Here is a 19,232-nt window from a genome sequence, read left to right as displayed (position 1 = left end):
AATCTATTGAACAATAGAGATTGTTGAAATACACTGATGTCATTGTAAGAACCAGACATGCCAAATCCACAAGTCTGTTGATGCCATTGCTTCAAGTATGATGTTGACCTCTTTGGTGTGATCTTGGCACTACTCACGCAAACCTGTCGGGGATGTTTTTCATTGTCAAAAAATCCCCGACAGGTTTGCGTCATCATTGAAATACCGGGCCAGGTTTGAAGTTATCGTTGCACGGACCTTTGCGCCAATTATCCTATCTCAGGCAAGAGCAATCATGCCATTTACTGAATCCTTGAAATTAAGAATGTGCTCATGTTTCTTATCCATTTCTTCCTAGATGCTAATCATCGCCATTATCTCAGCATCTTTGTCGTCACAATTGTCTGAAAAATCGGATAAATCAACAAACTCTTTGAATATGTAGTCATCAAGTTCCATGCAATTAAAATCATCATCCAATGAATCCAATGTTTGCCAACAAATGAGTAAAAGAATCAGCTCCAGCTTTTGATTTTGCATCCGTTGGGACGAAGAGTAAAGTAAAGGTGACAAACCGCGTGCACAAAAATATACCTATACTCGTACGATGTGGCCAAGGGAAGAACCTACCACAAATTTCCAGCTGCTAGGCTGCTTAGCTAGCAGAAGTACTCACACCACATGGTGGATGCTCAGATAGGCCATATCCAACGCTGACCCACAAATTCCTTCCGTTCGTGGACAGGGGGACCAGTCCATAGATGCAGATGCGAGAGGAGGCCATCCAACACTACCCTCATACATTTCAAAGTTTCAAACACAATTAAACTAAATGGAACGAAATTCATGCAAACACTATGGATTTCATTAAAGTTCATACATAATTTAATTAAAATGGATGATATTTCGATCGTTTAACTAAAAACTGTAAAAAGAACCTAAACCCTAGACCGGACGACCACCTCGTACATGTGGCTGCTATGTCCCGCCACACCATCAGCGCCGTCATCATCATTGTCCTCCCTCCAGTGGTGGAAGGGCACCGCAGGGCCGTAGCAGCCTTGTCTGGCGGATTCCTGCCGCTCGTGGAGGAGCCGCTCCGCATCCCGTTGTGTGGTGCGGAGGGCCGCCTTGGCTACTGCCGACGACGCCGACAGAGCCCTACCGGCGGCCTTACCCCTGCCGGCGTTGGTGGAGCAGTCGCGAAGTGACCATTCCTCGCTGTTAAGGCGGTGGCGGCACCTGGCGTCCGTCTCGAGGGTGGTGACGGAGTGGTCGAGCGGCCACTCAGCTGCATGGTCCGGGTTGTTGCGGACCCATTCCGGCACGACGTCGCTCTTGGCGAATGCGGAGCGGTGTGTGGCATTGCGTCGGTTGTACCGTGCCTATTGGCTCGCCGTGCGCTCCACCTACGACGACCCTCGAGACCGAGGCACCGCATTAACCACCTCCTCTGAAGTAGTGGAGGATGCAGCCACCTTGATCACGCGCGGCAAGTCCTCCTTTATCGGGTGGCGGTTGCGGCGTGGCGACGACGAGGACCCATCAATGAGGGCATGCCGACTGTTAGGTGGGGGCGACACCAGCTCGTCTTTGGTGGTGGAGGCGCTGGGGGTCCACGGGTGTTGCGATGGAAGACACATGAGAAGAGGGTGGGTTTTTTGGGAAAGTTAGGGCAGTCAGAAGAGGACGTGGCAACTGTCCAGATGCCCTTAAAACCCTCCACTGTGTCTCCGCTTTGCAAGAAAAATTGTGTCCAGACCGATACAGGACTGCGTTGGATGACAAAACACGCCCGGGCATATGTGATGGGCGGTTTGAGGGTCGGCGTTGGAGATACCCTAAGAGCATCTCTAGCAGATCCCGTAAAAACACCACTTGTGAAAATAGTATACAGGTCCCCCTAAAATGAATTTACGGTACCGCGAGGCATCGAGCGGAACAGATTCTGTAAACTCGTATGGTAAACTCGTATGGTAAATGAATTTACGGTACCGCGCATTCGCCCTTCCTCCTCCCTCCAGCCCCCTCCCTCCCTCCCTCCCGCCGCCGTCGCCGGCGCCCGTGGCCAGCCTGGCCCCGGGGCTGCTGGTGGCGGCGGCCTCCCTGCCCTTCCCCTTCCGGTCGCTCTCCGGCGCGGGCGGAGCTGCTCCGCGGGGTGCACTTCGGCGGCGACAATCTAGCGTGGCGGCAGGGCTCCGTGGCGCGACGCAGGAGGACAGCTGGGCGGCGGCGCGATCTGGTGTCGTCCGCTCGGCCCAGATCTGGGCCTGGGCGGGCCGGCAGCGGGGATCGTCTCCGGCGTGGCTTCTGGGAGGCAGGGGAGACGCGACGAGTGGCTGGGTGCTGGCGGCGCCGACGCCGACCTGCTGCATCGTGGCCGGCGGGGCTTAACGGGCCCGCTTCGGGCCTGGCTGAGCCAGGGGTGGCTCGGCATGCCCCGCAGCCATGTCCGGACGGCTACTGCGACGGTGCCGGAGGCATGGGCCTCCCGCACGATGGCGGTGGAGGTGGTTCCCTCCCGCTCGGTGTCGGTGTTGCTGCTCCCGTCGTGGTGCGCTTTTCTCCGGTCCTCTTGGCCTCGTGGTGGTGTTCGTAGTGAGGCGGCGTTGGTGGCAGCGCTACTGCGTTGGCGCATGGGGGTGGGCGACGGTTTGGCGGGTCGGTCCATCTGGTTGGGTCTGGGAATGCGGGAGAAATCCCTGCCGGCTTCGGCCCCGACGCGGTGACACCTGCGGGTGCCACCATTCCTTCCTGGAGGGTGTCGGTGGTATTCACCCCCACCTTCCTTCGCGTGCCGGGGGAAACCCTAGGACTCGTCCGGGTAGCAGCGTTGTCGGTGTTGCATTCTTTCTTGGAGGTGCTGCTTGGTACGCGGCGGTTCGGAACCTCGGTCTGTGGTGGGTTGTATCCGGTCGGCGCCGTGGTGGCGGGTCATCCGCGCTTTGCCGAGCTGCCGTGGTTGGCATTTGTTTCTTCTTCCTTTTCTTTTGATGTGTTGTGCTGCTCGCTACAGCGATCTTTGTATTGGGTGTTGGTTGCTTTGGAATACAAAGCGGGGGAAACCCTTTTTGGTAAAAGTGTTTCTTCTTTTTCTCCTCACGCTTCTTCTCTCTCGGGATGAACTGAAACTCCGGCCAGCCAGAACGGCGCCGCTTCGGCCCGCCGCCTGCTCCGGCGACGCTCCAGCCTACCGTGTGCTCCGGCCAGCTGCTACCGAGCTCCTCCGCCTGCTCGCTGCTTGCGCGGGGCGTGGCCAAGCCCCTGCTCCGGCGTTGGCCGGTTTTACGGGATGCTCAAAAAATGGCTCGAATCCTTCATATATATATATATATATATATATATATATATATATATATATATATATATATTATATATATATATATGAGACGGATGAGTGCTCTAATACACGAAACTTACAGGATATGTTAGTTTACATAATATATTTGATGTTCCTTTTTAACCTGTACCATAAATCTGAAGATTTGACTGTTTTTATGGGTTTTTATGGAATCTGTTAGAGATTCTCAGCGTTCCATCTGCATTTCGCTCTGTATGTCAAAAACCACGAGGCGGGCAGAGGTACTCCGTACGCCCCACCCCCATCTCGTCTCACACAAAGCCAAGCAGGCAAGCACCACCTTTCTCATCTCGTCTCATCTGACTCACACAGGCCAAGCGCTATCCTGCTCATCATAGCCATCACCTTTCCCACCCCTCCCACACGAGCTAAGCGCACACACAGCAATTGCCACAGATCCCGGCCGGACAGCCAGGAGAGGACTCCATCGGCTTCTCCGCCTCACCTCTCCGCAGCAAGCAGATCAGAGCAGAGCAGGGGATGAAGCGCGTAGCGGGGAGCCCGGGGACATGGAGCGGCATGGCGCTGCGGCTGTCGCAGTGCGTCTTCGCCGTCGCCTCCACCTTCTCCATGGTCTCCGGCTTCGGCTACTCCAACTACAGCGCCTTCTTGTACTAATTTCATTCCCCCGCAAATCCTATTTCTCTTCCTTGCCCATGTACCCCCCTTTGTGTGTTTTCTTGCAAATTCATGAGCAATCACTCATGTGAGTGTCTGTTGCGTTCGATCTGTTTTTTGGAGGACACAGGCCGGTGTGAAGCCCTAAGTTTCTAGGCTTATTAAGACTTAGAATCCTACAATTTCCCGAGAAAACATTATCAACCCTTGTTTAAGAGAACTCAGATGAGGCAGATTTAACGCCTTCCAAGCAGCGTGATGCCTTTTTCTGGAGTGAAAACCTGGTCATTACACTTTTATCTGCAAACGATTCTGAATGCTCTGCTAAATCTCCTTGGCATTGAAAAAGCAAATCAATTAGGAAGATAACTCATATCCGACTGCAATGTACAAAATGCTTGAACCAGTTGACAGATTAAAGCATTTTTGATACCTCAACTACGGGGACAACCTTAAATCTTAGCAGCCCCTTACAGTCATCGTCGTGTTCTTTTCTGATCTGCAAAGGAAAGCAACAAAAACCTTATGATGTGCTTGGAAATTGGAACCATTTCATACAAAAAAGGCTGGTAATTAATCTGTCCCTAGAATGTTTCTCTGTGAACCTTCACTTGGTGTGATGTAGTCAGGGAGAACTCGGACCTGGGATGTTTTGGGGCCGGGATTAGGTTCCAAGCTCAATTCCCTGCAGGACGGAGTGAACAACACCATACTTGTTCAAAAATGGAATCAGAATATTGGACATATTTTTTTTGTGTATGTGTAACGAAGCCATACGTTTTTCATTTAACCCACAGTTTAATATTTTTTAGAATTGTTAAAGGTTAGGTTTTATAGGTCAATATACATGCCTTGACTCTGTGATGGTGTGTGCCAACTATTTATATTTTTCACATCAAGTTCATGTCATTGAGACTATGAACTGCATAAAGTCTTCAATTCTTGACTATTCTTCAGAACTGCTTGGGCAGGAACACAATTGTGTTTTGTCGACATCATCTAACGAGTGTAATTCTGGTGTCCCTTCATTTCAGCTACATGAATCTAGCGTTGATCCTGCAGATTATGTGGAGTTTGGGCCTTGCTTGTAAGGATATCTTTGCTCTAAGGAATAAAAAGGATCTTCACACCCAAGATAATCTATTCATCATTGTTATGGTTGATTGGGTAAGCCGTTCACTTTGTCTCTTCTATTGTCCATGAGCTAAGTATGAATTAACTGAAGTAATGCACTGAGGCAATTGAACCCAGATTTTTTCTCATTGGTTCTTACGAAAAAGGAAACATCCGGATAAGTGCAACTCATGCTTTTCTATTGGCCAAATTTCTTGTTCTGCCTCCCTCTAAGCCTTAAAGATATTTGTTTGCACAAGCGCTCCATCAAACTTTGCCGATGAATTATCCATTTGAGCAATAAATTTCAACAGCCAATATGCTTTGCATGACTTTATGGTCAACCAACGGTATAGTTTATCAAAGGTTCTTTTTTTCCTGTCATTAAGAACTAATGGCTGTCATTGCATCTCACAAGCACAGTCCAGATACCCTGTGAAATCAATTTTTTTACTATAGCAGTTCTTGGAATCTTGAACTAGCAACGGTCTATCTGAGTGAAAACATCAATTGTGAATACATTGCAGGTCGTGGCGATTTTCATGTTCTCAGGAGCCTGTTCCTCCGCGAGCCTGACAATTTTCTTCATGTGGGATGTGCACTTCTGCGAGGCATACACGCGGCTGGCCTGCCGGCAGTTTGCGCTTTCGGTCGTCCTGGCGTTCATCACGTGGTTGCTGCAAGCTGCATCTTCTTTCTCCGGGTTCTGGCTACTGGTTTCGCTCTTCTAGTGATCTCACGTGCTCATAATCGCCGTCACATCATGCTAATTGTCAGTCAGGAGTCAGGAGAGTTGGTTGAAATGTGCTCGGGACACTTGCTAGATTTCATCCCTTGTTGGATCGATGGATTGTCTGTTTGATAGTAGCTCATCTTTCTTCTGGGAGTTGGTTATGAGCGCCTTGTGGTGGAATAGTTACTACTTGATGATGTGGGATTCATTAATATTAAGAGTAGCATATATGGAGATAACTCGCCATCGAAGGTACCCGAAAAATGCTCTGGTTACTGTGCAATGGAATTTTATATCTCTTCAAACAAAAAAGAATGTGTTGAACACATTTTTGGAAGAAAGTTCAGTTTAGTCTTTGCCCTGCTCTATAGTTTCAACCTGGTTCATAAATTCAGAAGGAAACAATATATATTCATTGACAGAAAGGTTTAGATCGTAGTTTGCAACAGCATCCATTAAAAACAGCATAGCAACTTCGTCGATTAATATAATTCCAAGCATAAAGGTATTCAAGGCCTGTACAATCTTAAACTGATAAAGGCGTAATAGATTTATTTGAAAGCATATTGCAAAAATCCAACAGCTCTTTCATGCATGCAGTTCATCGCCAGTCTAAAAAGGACATGTTGGTGACAATATAAATTACTACTTGGTCCTGCAAACGTTAACAAGGTCCCAACAATTGATGTTGAACACAAATTACAAAACACGTACTTTTTTAAAGAAATTTATCAACTTTTCTGAAACACAAATATTTCTTAAATTTGTGAATAAAAATTTGAAAAGAAGAGCATTTTTATAAATTCTATTTTTTTGAATTGTAAGAAATATTTTAAAACAATAAAAGTATTTTGGTATTCCAAAAAATATTTTATATTTTTGAGCAGGTTTCAGAAAAAAAAGTTCAAAAAGGAGAGTTGGAATTAACAAAAAAGTAAAATAAAAATAAAGAAGAAGAAGAAGAAGAAAAAGATTAGGCGTTGGCCCAACTAGGCAACGGCGACGCTCTTGTCGTACGCCTGTTTGGCCGGCCCAAGCGTTCGCGGATTTGAAAAAAGTTCATCGATTTTTTTTAAAAAGATTAATGAGTCTGAAAAAAATTGTGTGCTTTGAAAAATAATTCATAAAAGTTGAAAAGTGTTCATGGATTTGAAAAGAAAATTCATGTATTTAAAACAAATTTCGTTAGTTTTAAAAAATGTTTACGAATTTGAAAAGTTCACAGATTTAAAAAAAGTTCACCATTTAAAAATAGTTCATGAATTTTAAAAATAAAGTAAAATTAAAAATAAAAAAGAGAGAAAAAGTGAAAAGATAGAAGAAACCGGAGAAACCAAAACACCCCAAAAAGAAACCATACAAGCTCTCGTTGGTTAGTGGTATACTACTTGAAGAAGCAATAAGAAGGTAACTTGGCACAACAAGAAAGTAGTCTAGTTGGTTACCGCAGTCGTACTAAGCGTACAACAGTGTGGAGCAGAGGCGGAGGACGAAAAAAAATTAAGGTGTGGCAAACTGTCAACTAGACAAAATTGATGCCCCCTCAAAAAATTTTTTTTGATGCAAAAACATAATAGCCAATTCACACTGCACTGCACAGAATCTTTTAATGACGTCTAGAAGACGCATGCAGTGGCGGGGATAGGCCATGGGGTCGCGACGGAGTTAGGGATGGATGGACAGGCGGTAGCGGCGGCGTTTTTGGGCACAAATCACCGGCGGCAGAGGCGGGCAGTCATTAGCGTAGCAGACTCAAATCGGCGGGTCGGCCACGGCTACGACTCTGCTGCCGGCGGCAGGGTTGGGGATGGGCCGACGGGCGACGACGACACATTTCAGGGCAAAAATCACCGGCGGGCGGGATGGCGGAAGTGCAACGAAGACGGTTGGGCAGTTGACGCGCTACCGTCAGTTTTACATCTCCTAAAGATGTAGATGCAAATTTGCACCGCGAGGTGTTGTAGTTTGCATCACTGGGAGGAGGAAATGTAATAAATTTTATTTTTTTGCATCTACACCATCTGTTGGGAGGTATTTTTGGCTTCAGAGATGCAAAAGATAGTTATTTTGCATACATCTACATAGTGAGATGGGCATGTGCAGTGAAAGCGAGCTGGTTCGCGTACGTCTATGTAGTGAGATGGGCATGTGCTGGGCAACACATCAATCAAGCTGCCAGTTTGTGTGTTTTCGATCTAACTTATGTGCTTCATCTAGCTTTGTTTAGATGAATCAATCTAGTGTGGTCTAAAATTAACAAGCGGTATATGTTTGCATTTCCATCAAGAAAAGTATATGCTTATATATAAAAAAAGTTGGTGCCAAATCAAGGTGTGGCGGCTGCCACACCTTGCCCACTGGACTCCTCCGCCAGTGGTGTGGAGGGTGTGTGAGTGGGGGGTTCGTACATAAGTGTGTATCGGCGCGTACAACAAACTTAAAAAAAACCATTCTATCATTTATTATGATTACTAATAACGTATGTGCAATGCACGTTTATATTAGGTAAGATATTAATTGCACGTTATGTTAGGTAAGATATATCTATTGCACGTTGGTATTTGATAAGACATCAATTATTTTTTCACGAAAATGGTAGGATATTAATTACATGGCAGATTTCAAGGGATAGCGTTTAGTCAAAACGTGTTTATAACCAATGGCAGTGGTGGGTAATTAGAGCGTTAAACGTGTTTGGTGCTTAACATTGGAACGATTTGAACCACTAGATAACATGATTTGACGGCTGAGATGGTTTGGATCTTTTTATATTGGTATAGATATAGAAGTAATACGAAGAGATCTCCTGTGTTGCTGTGTTTAGGGTTGCACGGAAGCAGAAGTGATCAAAAATCGATAAAAAAAACTTGTAAATTTGATGATCCGCGTTAGGGCATCTACAATGTTGACCTATAAATTTGCTTCGGGATCCGTTAGCGAATAGGGGGACCAGTCCGCGAACACTGATGTCAAAGGCTGCCATCCAATGCTGCGCGCATACATTTCAAACAACGTTCCAACTAACTGGACGAAGTTCATGCAAACAAGGCGGATTTTCATATAAATGTGACGAGATACATGCAAACACAGTGTATTTTCATTACATGTCGAACATTTAGGACAAAAAAAGAAACCCGACCCTAAACCTATCCTACGGTGGCGCCCGTCGTCTACTTCCTTTGTATTCCGCATCAGCGACCACATCCTCCATCTGTCGTTTCAATGAGCGGCGGCAGGGTTCAAGACACATGTAGTGGAGGTGTGGATTCCGACGAGGAAGAGTAGAACATGTGAGATAGACCAGCCCACTTGGGACATAATGCATGCCGCCTCCCATGCCCTGCTCATCCTCAGAGGAGTCTACGACTGTGCGTCGTTGGAGCCTGTGGACCTGAGGTCGATGATAAACGTGGACGGTCCATCACTGCCCACCTGCCACATGCGACCCCAAAAGTTGGACGGCGGCACGTAGGACACGTAGCTGGCGGCCGCATCCGGCTGCGCCGACTCTGTGTTGCAAGCGGTGCACGTGTGGCCTTGTAGAGCGTCTGCTGCTCCGCAACAATGTCCGGGTTCGTCGTGGCCATGACGGCCATGATCGCCTTGCTTGCGCACTTGCCGTAGATTTGGCACTCTGCCAGCTGGTGCTACTCGGGGAGGAGCAGGTTCTACCTCTGCTTCTCTTATGACGGCGTTGTAGTGCACCCGCATCTGCTCCATGGTCAGGCCGGCATGCAGCGGCGCGGTCTCCAGCGCCGTGTCATCGTCAGAGCCCATAGGGTCATCGTTGGAGACCTTAGGCGAGCTGGTCGGCATGCCCTGCTCAATCTGCCTGGCACGGTGGGACTGCGAGGTGGCTGCAAGGACGGCCACCTCGTGCTTCATCTCCGACGACAGAGTATCCCACAGACTGTTCCCTCTTGTGGTCATGGCGAATATGGAGCAAAGAAGGAGGATGTGTAGCAGATGTGTTGTGGTGTGGAGTGGCCACCTCTAAATACTGGATTCCGATGAGGCCAATCATCCGGGCGCGTCAATGCGAGGTGCCGGAGTTGGTTCCTCGGTCGGCGAGCCTGCTTAATGGCGGCATACAATGAACAAGCGTGGTAGATATTTGTCCTGTCCCGTACAACAAACGTTGCCTTGGAATTGAATAGAAGCGGATGCCAGGGACATGGTGCTGACAGCTCTCTCTCGATCGGCGCGACATTTCAATATCTGCGCCAATTAGAGGCCGCGTCCAGTCTGGGCTGACGTTACTGTGAAGAGACCGCTCTATAACGACGTGAATGCGGGCGGTTGAGCCCGGGTGGGAACGCGGGCGAGGGAGTAGGGTTTTGGGTGAGCCCGAATGCATGCAGACAGATTTTTTTTTTAGTAAGAGGACTACCAAGGGACAGGTTGGGACGGGAGTAAATGTGACAAACCAATGTACTACTACTACGTACGATGTGGTTACTCAGTTGAGTTATTACTTGCGTTCCATTTGTATCTCGAAAACCAGCAGGCAGAGGTACCCTGCTCTTCCATCACCTTTCCCATCTGGCCTACCCCAAGCCAAGCGCACGGCGCACATAACAAGTGTTGTCTATAGCCACCTCCTGCTCATACCCATCACCTTCCCCATCCCACACGAGCTAAGCGCACACAGCAACTGCCACAGATCCACGCCAGGAAGGACTCCATCGGCGTCTCCGCCTCACCTCTCCGCGGCCCGTAGCAAGCAGAGCAGGGGATGAAGCGCGTCGTGGGGAGCCCGGGGACATGGAGCGGCATGGCGCTGCGGCTGTCGCAGTGCGTCTTCGCCGCCGCCTCCGTCTTCTCGTTGGTCTCCGGCTTCGGCTACTCCAACTACGGCGCCTTCTTGTACTCCCTCCCCTCACCCTACTACTAATTTCATTCCCCGCAAATGCTACTTCTTTTTTTCTACTGTAGAATGTCCTCCCCATTCGTGTGTTTTCTTGCAAATCCATGAGCATCACTCAAGTAGTAGCAACCTATGTGAGTGCCTCTGTTGTGTTTGATCTGGGTTTGGAGGACAAGGCACTGCCGATCAATTGGAGTTCCATAGCTTTCCAGTGTCTTGGCACTGCCGATCGAGCATTAACTAAGTTTCAGTTCGGGTCTTTCAAGGCTTTGGTCTTGGGTTGTGTAGGAATAAGGTGGAGGCAAGCAGGTGACTGGTTTTGCTTACAAGGATTCACATTTTGCACAGCCTTGCAAGCTAAGCTCGCCACAAAATTTTCTAGGCTTAAAACTTCAATGCTCTCAAAATTAGTAACTGGTACGTAGTAAACTAGAGAATACCCCACGCATTGCTGCGGGAATCGATTGCAATGTGTTTCACTGACTTGATCGTATGAAGCTTCCATAGTTGAATTAATAATATATGAACTAAAGCTAAAAATAAATATTATATGTTGTATTTGATTATTGTGTACTTAGGTTTTTTTTTGAATATAAGTGGGATAATGTAACGGAAAACTTTTTTCATGCATTTTGAGTGGACCTTTGATGAGGTGGCATGTGATGTGAGGTGGAAGGTGTGCATGAGATCAACTAATAATGAAAAACTGTTTCTCTTGCATGTAGTGGTGGGTCTTTGGTGAGGTGGCATCTGGCATGTGTGCATGTCGAGATAAATATGGTAGTGGGAATCAACTTTTTATGTATATAGGATTTATGGCCTCACCGGAGCAGAGGAAAGGAAATGAGCTTCATCACGTTCACATGACTTCCTTATTGGAGTTCTAAGATGGTTTATGCAGTGGATTTCGTTCCATTACAGACTTCATGCTTATTTGCAGGAGGACTACAAACATGACATCGTACATATTTATGTTCAATTGTCGATGATCTCTGGAGTTTACTTAAACTTGGGTGTTCTTTTCCATAACAAAAACTGGAGTGTTATGTTATCCTCTATTAATGTTTTCTGTGAACAACACCTTACTTGTTAAAAAATGGAACGAAGCTATATGATTTTCATTGGACATGTTTTCTTTCTGGATGTGCTTTTGTGAGGGTACGTGTAACGAAGCTATATGCTTTTCATTTACATGCAGTTTTTTCTCCCATAATAATATTATATTAGAATTGTTAGAAGTTAGGTTTTATGTGTCAACATGTCACATGTCTTGACTGTTGTATGTGCGCTGGTGTGCGCCAAGGATTTATATTTTTCACATCAAGTTCATGTCATTCAGACTATGAACTGCATAAAGGATTTAATTTCTTGACTACTCTTCAGTGTTCAAAATTGCTTGGGCCGGAACTCAAGTGTGTTTTGTTGACATCAATCAATCATCTAATGAGTGTATTCTGGTTTCCCTTTATTTCAGCTTCTTGATTCTAGCGTTGATCCTGCAGCTTATGTGGAGTTCGCGCCTTGCTTATAAGGATATCTTTGCTCTAAGGAATAAAAAGGATCTTCACACACGGGATAATCTATTGTTCATTGTTACAGTTGACTGGGTAAGTCGTTCGCTCTGTATCTTCTATTGTCCATGAGCTACGTCTGAATTAACTGAAGGCATGCACTGAAGCAATTAAACCCAATTTTTTAGCGGTACAGCTGTTGCATTGTGAGACTTCTACGTGCACCAGGCTGTTCTTTTTTTTTAGTTCTTAAGAAAAAAAATAAATTCAGGATAAGTGCATGTGTGCAACTCATGCTTCTCTATTGGCCAACTTCTTGTTCTGCCTCCCTCTAAAAGAATAAGGTAGCCTTTGTTGGCACAGGTGCTCCATCGAACTTTGCCAACGAATTGTCCATTTGAACAAGAAATTTTAACAAACAATATGCTTTGCATGACTTATTGGTTAACCAACGGTATAGTTTATCGAAGCTTCTTTTTTCTTGTTAGAAGTAGAACTAATGGCTGTCATTTCTGTCAGCCAAAGTTGGTACATCTCACAAGCACAGTCCAAATATCTTACCCTGCAAAAAAAACCCAGTGATTTTTTTTTTACTCGAGCAGTTCTTGGAATCTTGAGCTAGCAAAGGTCAATCTGAGTGAACACATCAATTGTGAATGCATTGCAGGTCGTGGCGATTTTCATGTTCTCCGGATCCTGTGCCTCTGCAAGCCTGACAATTTTATTCCTGTGGGATGTGAACTTATGCAACGCATATTCGCGGCTGGCCTGCCGGCAGTTCGCGCTTTCGGTCGTCCTGGCGTTCATCACATGGCTGCTGCAAGCTGCATCTTCTTTCTCGGGGTTTTGGCTACTGATTTCGTTCTTCTAGTGATTCACGTGCTCATCATAATTCGCAGCGTAAAGGTTTTCAGGCCCTGCAAAATCTTAAACCAATAGAAGGTGTACTAGATTTATCTGAAAGCATATTGCCAAAATCCAACAGCTAGCTCTTTCATGTGTTCAGTTCATCACCAGTCTAAAAAGTAACACGGATTTTTAGAGCACAGGCTCCTGGACGCCTCCTATCCTCACCATCTAATGTTGCTTTATGATTTGTGCTACACAACGAACTTACTACCTGAAAACTTTCTCTTTTTTGTTTCTTCAAAACAAAACAACAAATGAGCTTGAAACTTTCCAGGACAACAAAACATTCTTAGAACAATGCGGGATAAAACTTTCAGATTTGTTTGTCAAAGAAAAATATAGAAAATGAGATTTTTTTAATTAAAAAAATAATCTTATTTTTAGTATTTATAATACGCGAAAAAATCTGAAAGTTTTTTCCCACATTCTAGTAAGAATGTTTTGTTGTGCTGAAAAGTTTGAAGTTCATATGTTAAACTACATTGAAGAAACAAAAAAGAAAAAAGTACTTGCATGAATTACGATGCAAAAATGGATGGCTAGATAAGGGGGTGTCCATGAGCCTAAGCTCCACGGGATATTTTCCGTCTAAAAAGGACTTGTTGGTGAAGTACTACTCGGTCCAGCAAACATTGGGAGTCTCACTAACTGCATGTGAATAGTACTGTAGTAGAGTGATCCACAGCAATCACTCCCAATTGCCTTGAACAGAAGTTTGAGCTCAAGAAAATCTTCCAAGAACTTGACAGCCAGGTCCAGGTCCCAGTAAAGTAATGTGGACAATTATGCACACCGAACCTGGGAAAGGTGGGCTGCTTCACCACACTACCTTGCCATACTAATGCACAACTATTCACCGGCTTGTCATCCTCTCGGCATTGTTAGTTTTCAGATTTCCTCTCGGCATCGTTTTTTCCTGGCTGAGGAACCAGACAAAGAACCATCATCTACCCATCGTTTGGTAGCCTGCATGTAGGCTAGCTGTATCAGGGAAGTAATTTTTATCATGGTGTTTGGTTGCCTGAGTCACACTTGCTAGAAGAACTACATGTTGTTTGGTTGCGAATGGCATAAGGTGTGATCACCATTTCTCACTACTGGTGATCTTACCACACACGATTTCAACATCGTCTTAGTCCTATCTAGGAAACAAATGACAGTTTATCCTACCTACATAGAAATGGCAATAGAAATTAAGTGCCATATGGCTGAAAAAAAGAAGAAGAGGAAGAGGAAGATCTTAAACCTATTCTTCAGAGCTTCAAATGCCCTCTCAATCGTAACTCTAGGCTAGAGTGTCTGAGATTAAATAGTTCTTCTGGAGTCCTATGATAGTTCGTGGAAAATAAGTCATTCAAATGGTACCCGATTTTCCTGAAGGGTCGAAGAACACCAGGCCGATATGCATAACCAACATCTCCTTGGTAGAACTTTCCATTGGGGATATTGATTCCATCAGGTCGAGAGATGTTGTTTGTTAGAATTCTAGCATCATGGGCTGATCCTTCCCACTCAACTTGTGAACTTCAGATCAAAGTCAACCGAAGAACATTCTGCCTTATGTAGTATTACATGACAGATCATCACTTGCTGTACTGTCATCGAATCCCAGCTCATTGCAGCTCCACGAACAATAGTCCAACGAGCTTCGAGCACTCCAAATGTCGTTTCCTCATCCTCCCCAGCAGTTTCTTGCATTTGTGCAAAGAGACATCGTTTGTACATTGGGGGTCGGGTATAGTCTTCCCAAACACCGCTATTGAGGATAGATATCATCGACATGGTAGTACCCCATGGTATAGTTATCCTTCTTGACAATGTAATTGCACGTCGGGACATTCCCATCACAAAGTCTATTGAAAAACAGAGATCGATGAAAGACATTGATGTCGTTGTAGTAATCCGACAAAAATAGCATGCCAAAGCCATAAGTCTTTTGATGCCAGTGCTTCAAGTATGATGTTGACCTTTTTGGTGTGACCTTGGCACTACCCACACAAACCTGTCAAGGAAGTGTTCCATTGTCAAAAAATGCCTGCGATTATCTGAATCAAGCATATACCTAGAAACCTCTTGCCCCTCAAAAAATTTTTGACCAGAAATCAGGAGCTCTGCCTTTTCATTATATTAGAGGGAATACCGTACAAGGTTGCTGGAGGGAGCAGTCGGAGAAAAAAAGGATAAAAACACCAATGGAAGAAAAGAAGCTGAAGCCCAAGAGTAGTCAGCTTCACACCCAAAAGGAAACTACTCCCCTACCTCCCTAAGGAGGCTTATCGCATCTGTAGCAAGAAGCAACACCGTAATACTGGAGTTCGTTGAAGCTTTGAAGACTTTGTTGTTTATCTCAATCCAAATGTGTTCCAAGCAATGTATACTGCCGCCGTGCACTCGTCTGTTGCATTCTCTTTCATCTTCATACGTATTTTACTCCACCAATCCGAGATGGAGGTTGCACCCATGGCCGCCTGAGCAGCACTGCAGCAGCTGGGAAGTTGTTGCTGGCCTTGTACCGAACTTATTTCGCAAAAGGGCAATCAAGGATGAGGTGCTTAGCAGATTCAAGAATCTGGTCACAGCCCGAGCAAAACTCATTGTGATCCCAGTGTAAAACGTGGTTAAGCGTTCCTACTCCCAACAGGGGAGCCGCATGAGTATATATTGATAGATTGCTTGGAATACAAGAGTTGGCAGAGTCTAGGCTAACCAACAAGAGATCTTACAGGAGATATTAAACATGAGATAGAAGGATATACAACACAAATATGTACCTAACTATTCCAACATGATATACAAGATGTCCGGCCCAACAACCTCATAACATTATGTTTAACATCCTACCTTAATCTGAACTTCTCAAGTTTAGATTACACTTAAACTCTTCAAATGGTCCTGTTGGTAATGCCTTTGTAAACCCATCAGCAACCTGATCCTTTGATGGAATGAACCGAATCTGCAATTCTTTGCTAGCAACTCTCTCTCTAACAAAATGATAATCAATCTCACTATGTTTCGTTCTTGCATGAAAAACAAGATTAGCAGAGAGATAAGTGGCACCAATGTTGTCACACCAAAGATATGGAGTTTGTCTGTGAAATATTCCAAGTTCTTTAAGCAAAGACTTAACCCATATAATTTCTGCAGTAGCATTGGCTAGTGCTTTGTATTCTGCCTCAGTACTTGATCTTGATCATGTGGCCTGTTTCTTTGCACACCAAGAGATTAAGTTGGGTCCAAAGAAAACTGCAAAGCCATTTGTAGACCTTCTGTCATCTAAGGAACCTGCCCATTCAGAATCGGAAAAGGCACCAACAAGTGTAGAGGTTGACTTGGTGAATGTTAACCCAATGCTTAGTGTGTTCTTCACATATCTCAGTATGCGCTTAGCAGCAGTCTAGTGACCAGAAGTAGGTGCATGAAGATACTGACACACTTTATTTAGAGAAAATGAAATATCAGGCCTCATGAGTGTCAAGTACTGAAGTGCTCCTACCAGACTTCTGTATTTAGTACCAACCTCTTGACTCAAAGGTACACCCTCTGCAAGAGACAGTTTTTCTGAACTGGAGAGTGGTGTTGGTGATGGTTTATAGCCCTGCAACCCTGCCTTGCTCAAAAGACCAGTGGTATATTTTTCTTGAGAAAGATGAAGACCGCCTTCCTGGTTTCTCTTGACCTCAATACCAAGAAAGAAGTGCAAGTCACTGAGATCTTTTAGAGCAAAATCTGACTGTAAATCTTTCAAGAGAGCTGTGACTACCTCATTGGATGAACTAGTGACAATAATATCATCGACATAAATGAGCACAAAAATATTTGTATGGGAACGGCGATAAATAAACAGAGAAGTGTCATACTTGGAAGGAACAAAACCAAGACTTTACAGTTTGGAGCTCAAGCGAGAGTACCATGCTCGTGGAGCCTGTTTCAGTCCATAGAGTGACTTATCAAGTCTGCAAACATGGAAGGGCCTATTTGGATCTTCAAACCCAGGAGGTTGTTTCATATATACTTCCTCTTCCAGAACACCATGAAAAAACGCATTTTGTACATCTAGTTGACGAAGACACTAGCCACGAGACACAACAATGGAGAGAACCAGGCATAATAGCAGCTTTAACAACGGGACTAAAAGTATCCTCATAGTCAAGTCCATACCTCTGCTTGAATCCTTTTGCAACGAGGCGTGCTTTATAACAATCAATGGTACCGTCTGACCTCCGTTTGATGCAAAAGACCCACTTGCAATCAATGTGGTTTGTACCCGGAGAGAAAGGAACATGGTGCCAAGTGTGATTTTTCTGAAGGGCACAAAACACCTCGTCCATGGCATGTTTCCATCTGGGATTAGCAAGTGCCTCATGAACAATACAAGGTTCTCCTGCAGATGTATCAGATACAACCAAGCCATATTTAGTTTTGTAATTAACCTGATGAATCGTGCCTGTTTGAAGTCATGTACGAGGTAGCTATAGCTGCACAGAAGATCCAGGGAGGGCAGAATCCTCCTGGACAGATGAGCCGCCCAAATCTGCAGCTGATCGAGGCGATCCTGAGGCGGCTGCCGCAGTCAGATCATCAGTGGCAGAAGCAGAGGTCATTGAAGAGGGACGTGCCACAGAAGATCCAGGGGATTCCAACGGAGCAGGCTCGGGTGGAGCGCCGGTCCCACCTGGCGCAGAGCGGCGCAATCGCCTGGTGTAGACGCACGGCGTCGGTGCATAGCGCCCGGAGGGTGGGTCTCGGTCGGTCGGGTTGTGCCCTAGTGGTGGGTGGCGCGACATACACGTGCCCGCCACGGGTTGACGTAGAGCGGGGGAGGCAGGGTCGGTGCAGGCCGCCGATCCGAAGGTGGATACGGGCCCAGACTACCACAGCGATCCAGGGGCGGATTCGGGCGCACGCTGCCGCGCCGGTCCCAAGGGAGATCCGACCGGATCTGTTGTGTCTAGACCAGAGGTGTGCTGCTCAATATTTTCAGGAAAAATTGTACCATTCTCCACGTCATTTTCTACATGGTTTAGTCTTGTAGCAGGGAGCTCATGTGGAACCATAGAGGAATTAGTCAATATGGAATCATCATTAATAACACCCACACACTCATTTCCAAGAAGATGAGAAGGAAGAAGAATGATTTCCTTCTTGAGAAGGGCACCAGCGTTGGGATGGAGCTTTTCAAAGGGAAACTGGGTTTCGTCAAACACGACATCACGAGAGATGCACACACGACCAGTGGATACATCTAGGCATTTGACACCTTTGTGTTGAGCACTATAACCAAGAAAGATGCACTATTTGGAGCGAAAGCTAAGTTTGCGAGAGTTGTAGGGACGACGGTTGGGCCAACAGGCACAACTAAAAACTCTAAGAGTGTTGTAATCTGGGGTGACATGCAAGAGGCGTTCAGTGGGAGTTTCATTGGAAATAGTTCGACTCGGCCACATATAAATAAGGTGAACAGCGGTAAGAAAGGCTTCATCCCAAAATTTGAGGGGCATAGAGGCGTTAGCCAGAAGAGCTAATCCTACTTCAACAATATGCCTATGCTTACGTTCAACAGAGCCATTTTGTTGGTGTGCGTGAGGGCTTGACACATGGTGAGATATGCCTATTTGTTGAAAGAAGGAATTCAATTTTTCATACTCACCACCCCAGTTTGATTGCATGGCAATGATATTGCAATCAAACTTGCGTTCAACAAGGGCTTGAAAGTCGTGGAAAACTTGAAACACATCTGAACGCTTTTTGAGAAGATATATCCAAGTATATTTGTTAAAATCATCAATAAAGCTCACATAATAAGAGTGTCTACCAACAGAAGTGGGTGCTGGGCCCCAAACATCGGAAAAATAAGTTGCAAGGGTTTTGTAGACACACTAGTAGAGACAAGATATGGTAGTTGATGACTTTTTGCTCTTTGGCATGAATCACAAATAGTTTCTAAATTACTCTCGCCAACAACTGGGAGTTTATTCCTACTAAGAATTTGATGAACGGTACCAAAGGATGGATGACCTAATCGACTATGCCACCTCCCAGCAGAAAGCTTGATGGCACCATAGACTTGTTTATTGAATTTTCAATACTTGGGAAGCAACGAGTAGAGCCCTTCACAGGCACCCCTATGAAGAACTCTCTTTG

At 45.6% G+C, this 19,232-nt stretch overlaps 2 protein-coding genes across 4 annotated transcripts; both read left to right on the top strand.

Moving 5' to 3' along the window:
• Positions 1-3,603: 3,603 nt before the first annotated feature.
• LOC119270326 (CASP-like protein 5B3) lies at positions 3,604-6,050 on the top strand. Of its 2 annotated transcripts, none has more exons than XM_037552335.1 (3): positions 3,604-3,951; positions 5,021-5,125; positions 5,599-6,050. In XM_037552335.1, the coding sequence occupies exons 1-3, from the start codon at positions 3,850-3,852 to the stop codon at positions 5,800-5,802; spliced, it is 411 nt and encodes a 136-aa protein (XP_037408232.1). In that variant the 5' UTR covers positions 3,604-3,849; the 3' UTR covers positions 5,803-6,050. The 2 variants fall into 2 exon arrangements, with proteins under 2 accessions (XP_037408232.1, XP_037408231.1); XM_037552334.1 differs by having other exon boundaries at positions 3,607-3,951; positions 4,993-5,125.
• A 4,288-nt stretch (positions 6,051-10,338) lies between these two features.
• Positions 10,339-13,413, top strand: LOC119273321 (CASP-like protein 5B3). Of its 2 annotated transcripts, none has more exons than XM_037554519.1 (3): positions 10,339-10,670; positions 12,174-12,278; positions 12,850-13,413. In XM_037554519.1, exons 1-3 carry the CDS (start codon positions 10,569-10,571, stop codon positions 13,051-13,053), a joined length of 411 nt encoding a protein of 136 aa, XP_037410416.1. In that variant the 5' UTR covers positions 10,339-10,568; the 3' UTR covers positions 13,054-13,413. The 2 variants fall into 2 exon arrangements, with proteins under 2 accessions (XP_037410416.1, XP_037410415.1); XM_037554518.1 differs by having other exon boundaries at positions 12,146-12,278; positions 12,850-13,411.
• The last annotated feature ends 5,819 nt before the right edge of the window (positions 13,414-19,232 follow it).

The sequence above is a fragment of the Triticum dicoccoides genome, chromosome 3A, assembly GCF_002162155.2.
Source record: "Triticum dicoccoides isolate Atlit2015 ecotype Zavitan chromosome 3A, WEW_v2.0, whole genome shotgun sequence".
Classification (NCBI taxonomy): Eukaryota; Viridiplantae; Streptophyta; class Magnoliopsida; order Poales; family Poaceae; genus Triticum; species Triticum dicoccoides.
The sequence above is the reverse complement of the archived record's forward strand: the minus strand, read 5'-3'. Positions and strand labels throughout refer to the sequence as shown.

Excerpts from the sequence above, each read along its gene's own strand:
- LOC119270326 (XM_037552334.1), top strand. The coding sequence starts at position 3,821 with ATGAAGCGCGTAGCGGGGAGCCCGGGGACATGGAGCGGCATGGCGCTG. Across the intron at positions 3,952-4,992 it reads TCCAACTACAGCGCCTTCTT|CTACATGAATCTAGCGTTGA; the intron begins GTACTAATTTCA and ends CCTTCATTTCAG. Across the intron at positions 5,126-5,598 it reads TCATTGTTATGGTTGATTGG|GTCGTGGCGATTTTCATGTT; the intron begins GTAAGCCGTTCA and ends AATACATTGCAG.
- LOC119273321 (XM_037554518.1), top strand. The coding sequence starts at position 10,540 with ATGAAGCGCGTCGTGGGGAGCCCGGGGACATGGAGCGGCATGGCGCTG. Across the intron at positions 10,671-12,145 it reads TCCAACTACGGCGCCTTCTT|CTTCTTGATTCTAGCGTTGA; the intron begins GTACTCCCTCCC and ends CCTTTATTTCAG. Across the intron at positions 12,279-12,849 it reads TCATTGTTACAGTTGACTGG|GTCGTGGCGATTTTCATGTT; the intron begins GTAAGTCGTTCG and ends AATGCATTGCAG.